This window comes from Lepisma saccharinum, chromosome 1, assembly GCF_977018435.1.
Source record: "Lepisma saccharinum chromosome 1, izLepSacc3.1, whole genome shotgun sequence".
NCBI lineage: Eukaryota > Metazoa > Arthropoda > Insecta > Zygentoma > Lepismatidae > Lepisma > Lepisma saccharinum.
In genome coordinates, this window is record NC_139229.1 from 70,591,244 (window position 1) to 70,606,791 (window position 15,548).

General features: G+C 38.6%; 1 protein-coding gene across 1 annotated transcript in view; it reads left to right on the forward strand.

The window, feature by feature from the left end:
* Positions 1–4,094: 4,094 nt before the first annotated feature.
* The window catches only part of LOC145983781 (pancreatic lipase-related protein 2-like), a 49,613-nt gene continuing 38,159 nt past the window's right edge, over positions 4,095–15,548 (forward strand). The window contains exon 1 of the mRNA XM_083116833.1: positions 4,095–4,151. Coding sequence (XP_082972959.1) covers positions 4,133–4,151 — 19 coding nt within the window. The 5' untranslated portion in view covers positions 4,095–4,132. The remainder of the gene's footprint in view (positions 4,152–15,548) is intronic.

The window sequence follows — 15,548 nt, forward strand, 5'->3', positions numbered from 1 at the left end:
ATGCGATAATGTCCTACTTTCTCAATTTATTATAAAGAAGGAATTGAAATATCGGAATTTAAAATTTTGGTTTACGCTTAATAGTTCATAATCAACAATTGGCGTAAAAATGAAACAGAATTCTAAACGTAATTGGAAATATACGTCCGAAACTGTTCTAATTAAGCTTATGTATTAGTAAATATTTTTCTAAAATGTGGGTAGTGAAATTATTTAATTACTGTGGATGTTAACAGGTATTTCACTTAATTCCCAAATCATAATTTATTAATTTGCAATAATTGGGCAATCAGAAACAATTAGAAAGGAGCTATTGTACATATTTTTTACTTTATTCACATAATTTATGTTGGAAAATGATTTAAAGATATGACTGAGTGATAACTGTATTTATAATTCTACATTAATGTATAATGAATGTATTTTATTTATTAAACATAGCATTTCTAAACATTATTTTTAAAGGATATCGACTTCGAATATTCTGAAAACAACACTTATTTGAATATAATTTACACTGCATTTAGTATCTATTCCCTACTATCATGATAGGAGACGAACTATTGGCAAAATAAAATAAATGTAAATTTAGAGCTTTGATTCTATTATTGCTACATGTATTATCATCTTGTATTAGCGCAACTTTTCAGATGCAACATTATTATATTCTGTGTTATATACATAATAAATTATATTTGTGGAATTGTTATTAATTGCTTTATTTTTGCTTATAAATCTTAGAAAAAGGTCTACTTTAGTATATTTTAACTTTTAGTTTCCTAGATATTATCCGAGAAGATACAAGTTCATGAAGAGAAAAGTAACACGCATTTCCTGAATTAAGTCTGCATTTTATTTCCTCTTTAATATTATTTTCATTTATTAGTATTACTTATAAGTACTTGAAATTGGAAACTGGTTCAAACAAGTTGTTATCAATAATTATTTTTTTTATTATTACCTAGCACTTGGTTATGGCCTGTAATCATATTTCCGAAATTCTTCTGCGTACAACTGTTGCTTCCTGATACTCGTAGTATTATCAACAACCACCACTTCGACATCAAGCAAATTGACCAAGGCAATATCGAGAATAGATGTGGAAGGAAGAAATGAACAACAACAAGAGAAAAAGAAACATAGATTGATTTTCATGTTAATGACTTTTGCCCCATTATGCTTTACACCACGCGTCTCTGCCGCTACCAGCAGTTACATAATTCAATACAAGCAAAACGAAATTCCAGTTTTATTGCATTCGCCTTGCTTCTTGAATGACAAGTAACGAGCGTCAGCGAGCGGGATGACCTCGTTCACGTGCCACGAATTTCAATGTACTTAATACTTGTTAATTGTTCATTAGATAAATTTACGACGATGGTTTATAACCTGGCAGCCCTCACATTTCCCTCAGGATATCTTCCTTCAGAGAACGGGCTACAATTTACATAGGATCCAAGTTGTCGATTCAAAATGTATTTTCTGTATTTATTTAATCAGGATCATGGGAGTAACTGGAGGCCTAACTTTGAGGGTGCAAAATCGAACCTGGGGCTTATTAGGGGGAGAACAGAATTGGAAAGTTTTCCACCCTCTAAAAATCCCGTCCAGGATTATTTGCTAATTAAGTGTTACCTTTGCGAGATCACAAAATTACTCAGTCTTAATTTCCTCCTCAGGCAAGGTTGTTCAAGATCCATGAACCCATAAATTCTAATAGTTCTATTGGGCTCCGCTGCAGGACTGGAACCTTTTTCCTAGCGCAATTTAAATTCGGTCCAAGTCGCGTAGTGTTTCATTCAAAAAAAGGCTCCTGGACTGTATTTAAATTGATCCGGAAAGAAGGTTCCTGAACCGAATTTAAATTCAGCGGGAAAAAGATCTTGGACCGAATTTAAACTCAGCCGGAAAGAAGGTTTCTGAACCGTATTTAAATTGATCCGGAACAAATGTTCCTGAACCGAATTGAAATAAATACAGATAATTTTTTTCTTTACGGTCCAGAATCCACTTACGCTTGCAAATTATCTCTCCTGGACGGGAATTGAATTTATTTAAAATCCATGGACCTTTAACAACCCTGTACTCAGGTCCCAGGAGGTTAACGAAAGTACTCTCAACTTGTAAGTTTAATAAATCTGAAAATTGGGAGGGGTGGGGTGAGCCGCCCGCTCGCACCCGCCAAGTGACCAGGATTCGAAAGTTCATGACCTAAAATTTCTCCAAAAAGTACCTATAATATGACAAAGAAATGACCAAATGAAAGTTAACTTACATATTACAATCCACACTTGAAATTTTCATAAATAGAAAAAGGGTGGCGTGCCTAAGATTTTCGAAAGAGGGATATGACCATAAAATAAGGATAAGTTTTTATTTACCTTTTTATTATATTTGGTATAATCGTAACGATGAGACTGAGTGATGATGAGATGAAATTCCTGAAGAGACACTATCAGAGAACAACCATGCCCAGTCCGGGATTCGAACTCGGGAACTTCGGTGTCGAGACCGAAAGTTGATTACTCAACGCGCTCGGCTAAAACATCTAAAGTTTCGTATTTGTGTTTACTTAATTTATGTCGCCTGTCTGCCACTTACGACTATTCGTGACGATGAGGATGATGAGATGAGATTGACGAAGCCGATTTCCACATTCAATCCTAAGTCAGGACTCGAAATTGTGATCTGAGTCGGCCTACATGCTCGATCACAGAGGTGGCAGTTCAGTTCATCTAGAAGCCCTGCTGCAGGAGCATAAGAAAGAGAGATGGAAGAGGAAAGAAAAGAAGCAAGAAACATATGGGGTGCCGGAAGAAGAGAGATAGGAAGCTTTCAGACCGAAGTGACAAGTGACAATGGGCTGCATCCAATTACTGTTCATGCGGCACCAACATACCGAGGCGACACGATGCACACTATTGAGAAAACGACCCAGTACGGGAGACAGGTACAGCTAGCCGTGCTACTTCGGTACGAAAGGTTGCATTCATTTCTGAAGGTTGGTTCCCAAGTGACACGTGTCGCGTGTAGCTTGTCGCTTCAGTCTGAAAGCTCTCTTAAAGCGATAACAGAAAAAGAGTAGCGCAATCGACCTCTCCAATCTGATTCCGTCGACACGGGCCTTGAGGATGGCGTAATGGTAACTCTGCCGTCTTGCATTCAAGTGGTCCCGGGTTGGATCCCCGATAGAGTCACATTGCACAGTGGTTCAGATCCCACTTTAAACCCTGCCTCCTTGATGACGTAGTCGTAACGTCGTTGCATTGTAATCAAGGGATCTCGGGACCTATACCCGGTGACGGCACATAGTGGTTTGGATCTCACTTTAAACTGTAGGTCCAGTCCCCATTAACCTATTTACGCATAAAGTGGACTTAAAACAATAAAACTAAACACAAATCCACCTTAAACTGCAGGTCAGAACCCAACTAGCCTCTCTCAGCATAAAGTTGGATTGAAGCAAAACTTGACAAGTTTTTGACGTCACCTCAACTACCCATCTAATCAATTGCACAATGAGTCATTCGAATTTGACCTTGAATTAAGTATCAAAACCTAACCTCAAGCGTTTACAAGTTCAAAGCTTACAGCAGCAACTTGTACGAGGAAAACCGTTGGTCGAGTAATGTTAGATAATCCAGACCAGCTGTCACGAAATCAAGAACTCCGGGGAAAAAGGGCGATAATTGCTTCCACAACGAAGCTAGAAATCATCTTCACGTTACGAAAAAAACCTCTGGAAAGCTGTAAAAGGGCTCTTCCAGATTGTTGTGTAACAAACCAGTAACACTGATATGAATACGAAATGGTAAGCTAAAGGACGTGTGTTTCGTTCACTACCACATTGACAAGTTTCCTGTTCACAGAGTAGCAACCGACATATCGTTTACACAAACTAGAGAAAGCAGTGAGGCAGAATTTAGGCTATCGTTTCATTCTTGGGCAACACGTTGTGGAGAAGGTGACCCACGGAAAGTTACAAATATTGCTGTCACTGCAGGGTCACGCGTGCAAAGCAAACGTGCAGTCCTACCGTACCCGTTCGATATAGCGAACTGGAAACTTCAGAATGTTGCGTTTAAAGTGTGCATTGATAATTCTTGTGCTGTTACAGTGTGTCACGTGTGATATGGACGAGGATTCGTCAGGTATGTACACTTTCCTATCAGTGGGCGTGTAAGGGGTGACCTAAGAAGGCACTTAAAAGTCAACCACACTTCCACGTAGTACACTCCCGGTAACTGAAACCTTGTAGGCTAACGAGGCTCTGCCGCCCGGACCCACGGCCAGTGTAATCCTCTGTAGTCATGTGGTCCTGTGCTGAGTGCCCCTTTAAAGTCTCAGCTTTTAGCCTAGAACTGCGCCGCTCTTATACCCGGCGCGGAAACCGTCTTTATGGCAGTGACCCTCTGTTGCCGCGTTTACACGAAGGAACTCGCTGTCAAACAAGCAATTAGGCCTAGTGCTTGGGCAAGAACCGACAACATTAAAAATCCCCCTCCCCAAAGCAGCCATTAGGGAAACAGGTAAAAAAAAAGGTAAAGTTCTCCCCTGTGACGCCATGAAGGCGTATAGGGGGTGTGGGGTTAACGCCCCACACTTTCTTGATCCGGTCATGGGTGGGGGTGATGTGATCAGCATCACGCCCCTGACCGCCTTTACCCCCCAGGGTTTCCCCCAGGTACCCATGTCATTCGACGCTGGGTGGGCGCCGGGGCCGCTTCCAACGTTAGAAAAGTTCTCGGATTTGAACCGGCCGGGGATCGAACCCGGGACCTTGAGAATGGTAGTCAGACGCGTTACCGACTGAGCCTGTCAAAATAACCGTTCTGCGCTGTGATTGCACACCGGTTTTTACACCGTCCCGGGAATAGATATGAAGATTTCATCCTCGGAGACAGTGTAGTTTTATCTCTTGTTAAGCAATGTATTATTTGGTAGCAAAAATAACCCATGTGCTTACGTATGTGCACATAATAAAGGTACATAAAAGAATCAATAAATTCACTAGTACCATGAAGTCCGGATTTGTAGGTATATAAATGAGGTTCGGTGCTAACAACATCTTGAGTTCCCATTCCCTGTATATAATCTCATTTATAACTTTTAGATCGACTTACGTCAGCAGATGAAGGTCCTGGCCGGATACTCCCCGAAGTCTATACCCCTGATTCCGCACTTGCCTTCACTCTTGGCTTACATTTTTTTGTTTTGATTGATTGTTTTATTCTACTTAACTTTTCTTCCGCTCTTGGGTAAATGCGAATATGGTGATAAGATGAAAAAGCGGAAGGTGGCACTTGAAAACGTGCCTTCAGAAATAAATGCAACCTTTTGCAACGAAGTAACACGACAAGCTTCACGTTTCGCTTGTCGCTTCCGTGTCACTCGGACTGGACCGTTTTCCCGGGCCTTCCTCTCCGCACAACAGTTTTGCTACCTTGTGTACTGACGTCAGAGGAGGAATGTCTACGAGGTTAGGTTAGGTTCCATTAGCATAAATATAATGAAAAATTATTATTTAGGCTAAGAGAAGTAAACCTAGCTAGCCTAACTTCACAACGTAGGCATCTAGCCTAAAATTAAAAACCTTTCTCCCGTGACGTCAGAACACAAGGTTGCTCAAGTGCTGTGCGATAAGTTAGACCCCCCCCCCCCGTTTCTCACTGTGTTGCTTCGTTTAATTGGTCGCACATGCGCAGTAAATGCTTTTCTAAAGAATATTTAGAATTCATGTCGCTTGCAGAGTGTCACTTCGGTGTGAAAGTCACTTGGGGAACAAGCCAATCAACAGTAACGTTTCACAGCGTAGCGGCTTGGCAGGCCACACAAGCCTGCGTTCGATTGGCGAAATCCTAAGCGACACTTGTCGCTTGTCGACTCGGTGTGAAATCGCCCTCAGATTCACTGAACCAGACCATAGACATAAGAAAAATATTTACATTGTAATAATAACAACAAGTTGAGAAGTTCAGCTACACGAGTCGGTTTAAAACACTTTTAAATCTACGAGCTAAAATATATATGCTAGGCAAAGTATTCTACTTATAATGTATTCTTAATACCACGTTATTAATAGCATGGGTTATAGTATAATATCAAGGTACTGGGCATTAGTATCTCAGAACGAGAAACTAAGATCCAATGTCTTCATATCTAGTGAATTCACGTGAACAATAAACTAATACATGCCCCATTCCACACCCACCTAGAGGAGAAGTTTTGTATATGGATAGGCTTTGTATAGTGACAACGCAATTTTAAAAGTGTAATGTTAACAATCCAAAGAGAAGTAATGTTACAAAATGCATAGTAACCCAAGTGTTAGGGAATTAATGAACATATTCACAAGGAAAATATTAAAATTCTAAAGGCTCTTGGACACGTATCTCAAGAAATATAACAGAATGAAGAGAGACAGAGACAAGAAATGAATGGATAATGAAGCAAAAAATAACAAGAACCAGCTGAGAAAATTAAGAGAGATTAAGAAAAGAAAAGGAAGTGATGAAGAACACACAGAAAGATGTAAAGATGAACATACAGGGGAAAAATTAAGAAAATAGACAAGAAAGATGGAAGTTATATACATAAAATCATACGGAAGTCATATGAGAAGAATGCTTGAGGCAAGAAAGGACAAGGACATAAAACGGAAGATGGTAAAAAACGAAAAAGCACATTGGAAAAACACTGAGAAGAAAGCACACATGCTGAAAAGCTCTTTTCATTTCTTGTCTATCTCTCTTCATTTTGTTATATTTCTTGAGATACATGTCCAAGAGCCTTTAGAATTTTAATATTTTCCTTGTGAATATGTTCATTCCCCAACACTTGGGTTGGTATGCATTTTGTCGCCGCAACCGAATTGCGCACACTTTAGATCCAGAATGGCGCACAAATCTCACTGACCTCTTTTGCGCACAGATTTTGATCGAACGTTGTCACTTTGATAGCTTTAAAGTCTGTGCGCAAAACTGTTTTTTTCTTTAGACAAGAAGAGAGAGAGAAATTAGAAATAAAATAGTAAATCTCTTAAGGATTAAATAAAAAATATAATTTGACCACTAAATGTAGCAAGTCAAAATACAATTTTCATACCAATTTACATAATACAGTAAGTCACTATTAATGGTTTCAAGATACAATTTTCATACCAATTTACTCGAACTCAAAAGTTAGGTTAGGTTAGGTCAGGGTAATGACTGCACAACAAACACTTCTGTCAATCGAAGCTCGTGACCTTCGGTACAAATACGGAGATACACCGACCATTACATTCTAGTCCACCAATCAGGTTCATCCTCTATGCCTATCTAATGCTACTCTTCCAGCAAAAACAAGTGTAAGTCCACACACACACACACAAACAAACAGAACAGAAGTGAGAACGGCTTGAGAACATTTTACATGACAATATCGTCTCATTTTTTTGTGCGCAATCCTGTACATCGTGACAGCTTGTCAACGGCTTATCAGATACCACTGATGAAACCGGAAAAGTATGCGCAATCCGGCTGTAGCCCATTTTGTAACATTATTTCTCTTTGGATTGTTAACATTACACTTTTAAAATTGTGTTGTCACTATACAAAGCCTGTCCATACGCAAAACTTCTCCTCTAGGTGGGTGTGGGATAAGGCATGTATTAGTTTATTGTTCACATGAATTAATTGTAGGGGAGACCGGTGTGAGTTGAGCATGTTTTTATGTTTAAATTTCTGCAGCTCTTAAAAATTACTATCTAACTTACTAATGATGAAATGCTACGAGCAATACCTGTAGTTTCCTTGACCACTGTGAATTTTTATTACACCATGATGTTAAAACTTATAAAGTTATTGCTTGTTTTTTCGAAGCGTGTCATTATTGTCAATTCACCCCGTATATGATACGTTACGATACGATACTTCCTTAAAAATTACTGATTACAAAAATATTTTCAAATGAATGGTATAACATGAGACATAAATGTTCCAAACTTTAAAAAAAATTACTAAAGTGTTCACTGATTTTTTTACCCAGTGATTATTTTTATTGTTATATCACAAATACAAATGCAATATAGTGTCCTAATGTCCTCCTCCGTAGCCGAGCGGGTTAAGGCGTTCACTCGTCTTGAGATCGTTCGCTGCGGGACGGCGTAAGTTCGAATCCGGCTCGGGTCGGAATTTATTCGGCCTACGTATAGGACCGGTGGCAACCCACCATCGTGAGGAAATTGGGGAGCTCCGAGTGAGTGAGTGAGCGTAATCCAGTCGCGAAGTCCTACAACGCCTGGTGGTCGATCGGGCTGACCACCCGTCCCCCTAGTCTGGCTGCAGATCTCCACGCCCCCCTGGTGGCTCGCGTGGGAGGGAGGCCAGCAGTCGGTAGGTAAGCCTTGGCCCGATATTGGGCTGTTGCGCTATTGAATTATTATTATTATACTGTCCTAATCCTAATCTAATATATATTATTACAAACAATGTGTCTATATGCTAGGATGTGTCTTATGAAACAATTAATTGAAGAAGAATTTCCTCAATAGGCCTACAGTATTTTCAACTAGCCCCTTCCTTCCTATTGTCAACTCACCCCGATTGCCATATTGGACTTTCTCGTTATGCCGCTGCTAAACACTGCAGTTTAACAAAGTATCCGAATGTAATATCGGTACATTTTACCAAGGTCTTCTGGATAACCTTAGCATAAATTATGTGCTTACTTACTTTGAAAACGTATAAGAAAGAATATAGAGTTGAGAAAATTTACTTCGCAAGTAAGAATTGATGTTATTTGTCATACACTAGAAACTTTGTGAACAAGACACTCAACTTCTTAGTTGTTAGTTGGTTCTAGAGATGACACATATTCACAGTAACCTACAATGTTGTCAACTCTTGATTGGTGGGAATAAAATGTACTTTGTCAACTCGTCCTATGGGCAACTCCCCCCGGTCTCCCCTACGCATGTTTAATGTAGATAATTTGTACAAGTTGATATTGGTTCTTTCAGTGAAGTCACGGATGGTATGTGAGGCATTTTGAGAATATATGAGCGATCCTTTTTTACTGCAATTCGTGGTGCATCACTGCTGCAGGTGTACGGCTTATATATTTGAGTTGTTATTTTCTAATACAATTTATCAATCTTTGAAAGGACTTGATCTCGTACGAGGTGCTTTAACATATGATTAACTCTCATATCCACACATAGGAGGATTTACAATGCTTTAATGAATGACTTGATTGATTTATTTGGTTCATTTTATCTCACCTTCTTGCCACTTTTGTCTAATCGCGAAGATGAAGATGAGTGATGATGTGATGAAGGAACACTGACAAAGGAACACCAAAGGCCAGGATTCGAACCCGTGATCCCTGCCGTCGTAGCGCGCTAAGCTAACCACTCAATGTGATTGTCAACAGTCCTTGATGCAGCAATACGTTTATCAACCAATCAATCAATTAGATCCTCATGCGAGTATTTAAACCTCATTGAATGAGGTTTTCCTATCAGAAGATACAAATTCGCTCTTTCAGTGGCAAAAAATTACATCGAGCCAGTGGCGGCGAATAAGTTCCAAAACTGAGGGGCAAGGACAGTTTAAATTCCCTTGGTAGATAAGGTTTAGCATAGTGCGGGGGCAAAAGTGTGAAAAAGTTGGGAGACATACTAAGAACATATCAAGCATGTTGATTACAAGACCATACCCTATTATTTTATACCCAGTCAACCCAATTCACATTCCTCTGATACGCCCCTATGAATCAAATTTATGTCTATCATAGGTAGCTAATTGTTTCCCAGAACTGTCCATGTAGATAGCATTGCGAAGTACTGGCTTGTATTACAACCAAACAGAAGAAAATTTCTATTTAATCAACACAGAATCCCGCCATACCTTAACGATGAATCATATCTGACTTATACTTTTTTACTTTCGCCATAATTACCATTTACACAATTTCAATTAAGTATACTTAAGAGGTATAGGCCATATTATTTCTTCAGACCATCCCCCTCATTCGACGATAAGAGTGCGTTTTGATCATGTATTACACATACATTCAACTGACGGTTGCAACAGAATATGAATAAGGTGGAAACAAATAATATAGGAAGTGGGCCACTTCTAATTTTTTTTCTTACGCATTGATGAAAAACAGAACAGAATGCGCTAAGTGCAAGGCCAGAAGGTTAGCCTTGCCCCTGAGCGAAAAGGAAAGTTGTTGTTACGAAATTCGTTTGATAATTTGAGTAATAATTGACGACGTGCTATCATCTTTGTTTCTATTACAGTTTTCTTGACCGTGGCACATATGGCACACACGACAATCTTCTCACATTGGTGTTAAGTCAAAGTGTGAAGAGGTAAAATCCTTTGAAACTGAAGAACAAAGGTTTCCTGTCTAATAATTCAGACGTTATTTATGTGCATGTATGCAATATTTGAGTGTGTGTGCGCGCGTATGCATGCGTCAGAATTGGGCCAGGCACTGGCGCACGCAGTGAAGAGCTGATGCGGGGCCTCCCGAAATTTATTATGGAGGAAAATATGACTCGTTTGCACTTCCGTGGAAAAAAAAAATACCCTGTTTGCCCCGGCCTGAAAAAAATAAATCATGTTGACGTCCAAGATACTGGTTGGTTTTATTCACATTGTTTTCTTCACTTTTTCCAGATAATTACTACTTCTTATATCTTTCCTTGAATTCTATGAGTTATCACATCTCCCAGTTATGGTAAACACAATGGTACAAAATTTTTACATTAATTAGTAAATCAACCACCAAGTGCCCCCAACCCCTCCCTTAAGATATCTGGAAAATGTCCATGTAAATCGAATAGTGAAATTTGTAGTGATATTTTATTACAAACACATCTTGTTTTCTGCGATATTCAAGCTGGCAGTTGCAGCAATTAACTAACTGCCACGTCCAATAATATAACGAGATAAAGTTTTCACAAGAGACATTTGAATAGTGTTGACTGCTGTAACTACTGGTGTGCGAGACGGGAAATTTTTGGTCGGATTGGGAAGGAAATATTAACAATTAACCGACCAGGTCGGTAAATTTTCGAAATTTCCAGATGCGGTGCGGTGAAAATCTCGAATTGCACACACTATTTCCCCATCAAGTGAATATTTTTGCACTTCTAAAATAAATAACACCATTAAGCCTTGTTTCCATGATAACCAAAAACTCAATATGCTGACCAAGGCAGAATTTATTTTATTTGGAAACATAAAACTAAACGTTACCATGTACGACTTAAGAGAGAGAGAGAGAGAGAGAGAGAGAGAGAGAGAATTGCGATATTTAAGCACACGAGAGAAACAGGATATGACAGAGTGGGATGAGGCTAAGCAGATAGGAAGGGAGAAGAGAGTACTAGTGAGAAAATGGAAGGAGGCCAAGGAAATAGAGAAGAAGGAGGAAGAAGACACAATTAACTGGAATGGGGGACTAAAGATAAACAAAGAATGGATTAAGGTGTTAGAAAGATTGGAAAGGACAAGAGGGAAGGAGGAGAAAAAAAGGAAGAGGAATAAAGAAAGAAAGGATAATGAAGAAGAGCGTGAGATAAGGAGTCCAACCACGTTCCAGATGAAAGGAAATGTTTAACTAAATCGTCTGTCAGGTGAAACAACGGTTGACAGGAGAAGGCCAACTGATGGAACACTTGGAAAGGAATGTTCCAAATAATCAACTTCTAATAATCTTGTGTCTGGAGGGGAGTTATTTTTGTGTATATATATATATCTTCCTGTTTTGTACGTTATTTCATTTGTATTTGGTACAGAGTATGAAGAAGACCTTGCTAGAAGGTTGAAACGTAACGTTTAGTTTTATGTTTTAAAATGAAATAAATTCTGCCTTGGTCAGCATATTGAGTTTTTGGTTCTGAAATGAAAACTGTTAATTTCAACAAATTTCAGGCACTTATAGTACAGAAAATATCAAGAATTAACCTCTTTTAAATAAGATCCTTTCGAATTTCTCGGCTGTTCGGGGTTACTACAAGTCGGGAAATCATTTCCCGAAGTCGGGTTCTGACCTAATTTACACCCCTTCATTGTTATTTATTATTTTCTTTTCACAGTACTCATGTAAAAACATGGATCAAAGGTACCATGAAGGTAGATCAAGTGGTCTCTGTTTGATATCTGCCTTGTGAAAAAGTACAGAAAGAGATAGAACTGATCATCAACAAAGTGATAGATGTTTTTGGGAAAGAAAGCAAGGCTAGTCCAGTTTCTATTTAAATAGTAGACTCGAGTCTAAACTTGTGTACAACGCCAAAGTATTTTCAATTCAATGTGAATTTTATGATTTGTGAAGTAGTAGTCGTAGTAATAGCAACAACAACAATAGTAATAATAATAATAATAATAATAATAATAATAGCAATAATAATTATGATAAAAGTCTCGATGACTGAATGGCAAGACATGAAATCTTGGTCTGCCCCCATTCCACCTGAGAAAAGATCCTGGGGCCATCCTTGTCAACAACTGAACTACTTCTTTAGTAAGGTAAAGTTCCCAAATACCGTCCCCCTAAACCAAATCTTCAATTCTGAAAATGCGTTTAAAGTTGAAAATAATACAACAACTGATTGAAGCAACTCAACTCCATACCTATTAGTGCTGCTGGTGTGATTCTACTAAATATATCTTTCTTAACCAAAAAAAGAGAAATAATCAAAATGACGCAAATTTTGATTTTTGAAAAAAAGGTGTCCTAATTCCGTCCCTCCTTTCCAGTTATTATCTACTCATTTATTTTTTTATAGGAAATTTGATTAAAACAGTGTTAAAATTTCTTGTAATAAATTTATTGAGATGCAAACATGTTTATACATTTTTATACTTAAATTACATCTTTTTACCAATCCAGACAAAAATCGCAAACAAAGTTTTTGACTTTTGTTGAAGATGAACACATCTCGTGGCACCACTGGAAGCATTTCGAACACTTTGCCCATTTCTCTCCTCGCTTGACTTGGGAAAAACGCTTTCCACAAATAGGACATAACGCATCTTCATCGCTTGAACTATCTTCGTTGTCGGTGGACACCAGTGGAACTTGTGTTTCATCCTCCGAGTCGCTTGAACTTGAGTCATATTTCTTTGTTTTCTTTTTGGGAGGTTTTGTCGATGATGTTACAAGCTGATCTTTATCTTCAGTGATGAGACGTTTCTTGACCTTTGATTGGGATTGTTTCTTCTGACGCTCTTCCGCCATTTGTTTCTTTTTCATAGAGGCTTTTAGAGACATCTTATGTGGACTTCCTGTTACCAAGAATGAGGTCCCGGCTCTAGAAGATGTGGAAGGCTGGATTACTGGAACTTCCTGGATGTCTCTTGGACTGAGTGACCACTTGAGGTGGAGCTGGAGCATTTTGATTGTTATCATTCCCTCCATTGTCAGGCACCTCTGGCTCTTCAAATTGTCTAGCTATGAAGTCATGCTCTTGAAAGACATCGGGATCAAACGGATGAATCCAGTTTTCCTAAATCCATTCACGGCAGTTTCAAGAGTAGCAGCACGAAGGTACGCTTCACAGAACAAACTGGATACTTGTAGTTTCCTCACAATTCTGTTTGGGTTAGCCTTTGCGTATAGAGTTTTCAGAGGAAACATAAATGCTACATCCAAAGGCTGTAGCTTGTCTGTTGAGTGAGGAGGAAGGCACGTGTCTCCTCGAACCCCTTGCTGGCGCCACCCTTGATGTCATTCTTAAATTTGTTATTTTCTTCATAGAACTTTAAATTTAATATATACTTTTTTTATTAATTAGCATTAATTTTATTTTCAAGAATAAGGCATAGAAGTGTTAAACACATTATAAAAAGGTCGACAAGTGATCATACATCAATCAAAACTAGAAAGGGGTCAGGAAAAAATAAAATATATCACAAGAAAGATACAGAATGGGTGTCCTAAATCCGTCCCCGGGACAGATTTGAGAATCTCAAATGGGACGGATTTAGGACTCCAGTTATAACAACAATGGAGACTGTTCCTGACCAAACGACTACAGCTACATGACTGTGACAACTGGAACGCAATATTCAAGTACTAATCTATAATTATCAATCACTAAATGATGGAAAACGTACCGCGAGGCGTAAATATAACTATTTCTAGTTGATTTCACATTGTAACAAGCTTTCAGACAAACTATTTTAGAAAAAATAAAGCGTGAATGGACAGAACAAAGCAACTACGTCACTGCCAGTAGGCAACCGAATGGTTCTGAAGATTTTCCTGCTGCTCTCGCAAGATGGCAGCACTTTCCATGGAAGTTAAAAAGGGGGACGAATTTAGGGCAGGGGACGGATTTCGGGCACTTTACCTTAATGCACATCCAAATAACCCAAAAAAATATTTACAGAAAATTGTCTGGAAAAGGCGATATTTATACACTGACATGGAGGAAGGAAACCATTTAAAAATTCAACGACTATTGAAAAGTAATGAAGTGTTTCATACAGACACAATTCGATTTAGAGACAGTGCATATATATTTTTTCTGCCGAAAAGTAACCACACTCTGGACAAAATAAACAATGTCACGAGGGTTAGCATCGAACTAAAAACCCTTCCATTGTTTCAGGCCTGCGAATCACTTCTTGTTGTCAGTTAACATTTTAATGTGTAAACATTTGAAATTGGATGCGAGAGAATCGCCACTTATAATTAACATGTTCTGTGGACTTTAATACTTAGCAATGCAGTTTTTCTTCAATGCACAAACGTAATGTTCTCTCTTTCACTATTTCCTGACGTATTCATAAAACAAGACATTCTTGTTTTGTTAAAGAGATTGTACAAGTGACAAGATGATTTCACGAAAACATCAATAAGGAAGAAAAACTAAATTAAAAAATGTAGTACCTAGCCTCAAATTGTACAAATAAACTTCATAAAATCCAGAGAAAGTATGCTGACAATTATCCGATTTACAATGGAATTACACATTTGTATAGTATAATTAGAGTAACCAAGTATGCCCTGACTAGAAGGCATTTTGTAGTCGCTGCCTCTTCCGGATAGGCTTCCGAAGTGGGAGAATTGTCGGTCTCACTTACCGCCCTTCGTTTTCCGACGTCAGCCGAAATGCTTTTATTGTTAGGATAGGATAGTTAGCCAGGTGGTCAGCACAGCGCGCAACGACGCCATGGGTTCCGGGATCGAATCCTGGCCTGGACATGGGTGTTGTTTGCGAGTGTCCCCCCTAATCAATTTCACAATATCATCACTCGTCCTCATTGTTGCGATTAGCTGAAAGTGGCAGAACAGCGACGCCAAATAATAAAAATCAAATCGACAAGTCAGTTTTGTAAATTTGTTTTAATAGTGTAGAAGCCATGTAGGCGGACAACTTTTCTTAACGACATTTTGCTTGTTGAGGTCTCGTTTCGGTGCTACGAACCATAAAAATATGGATTTATTTGGTTGAAACCGTGTTATAAGGCAATTCGCTATTTTTCAAGAATGTTTTTCCTACCATTTATGGAGAAATCTTTACTGTGCATTAAAAATTGAAC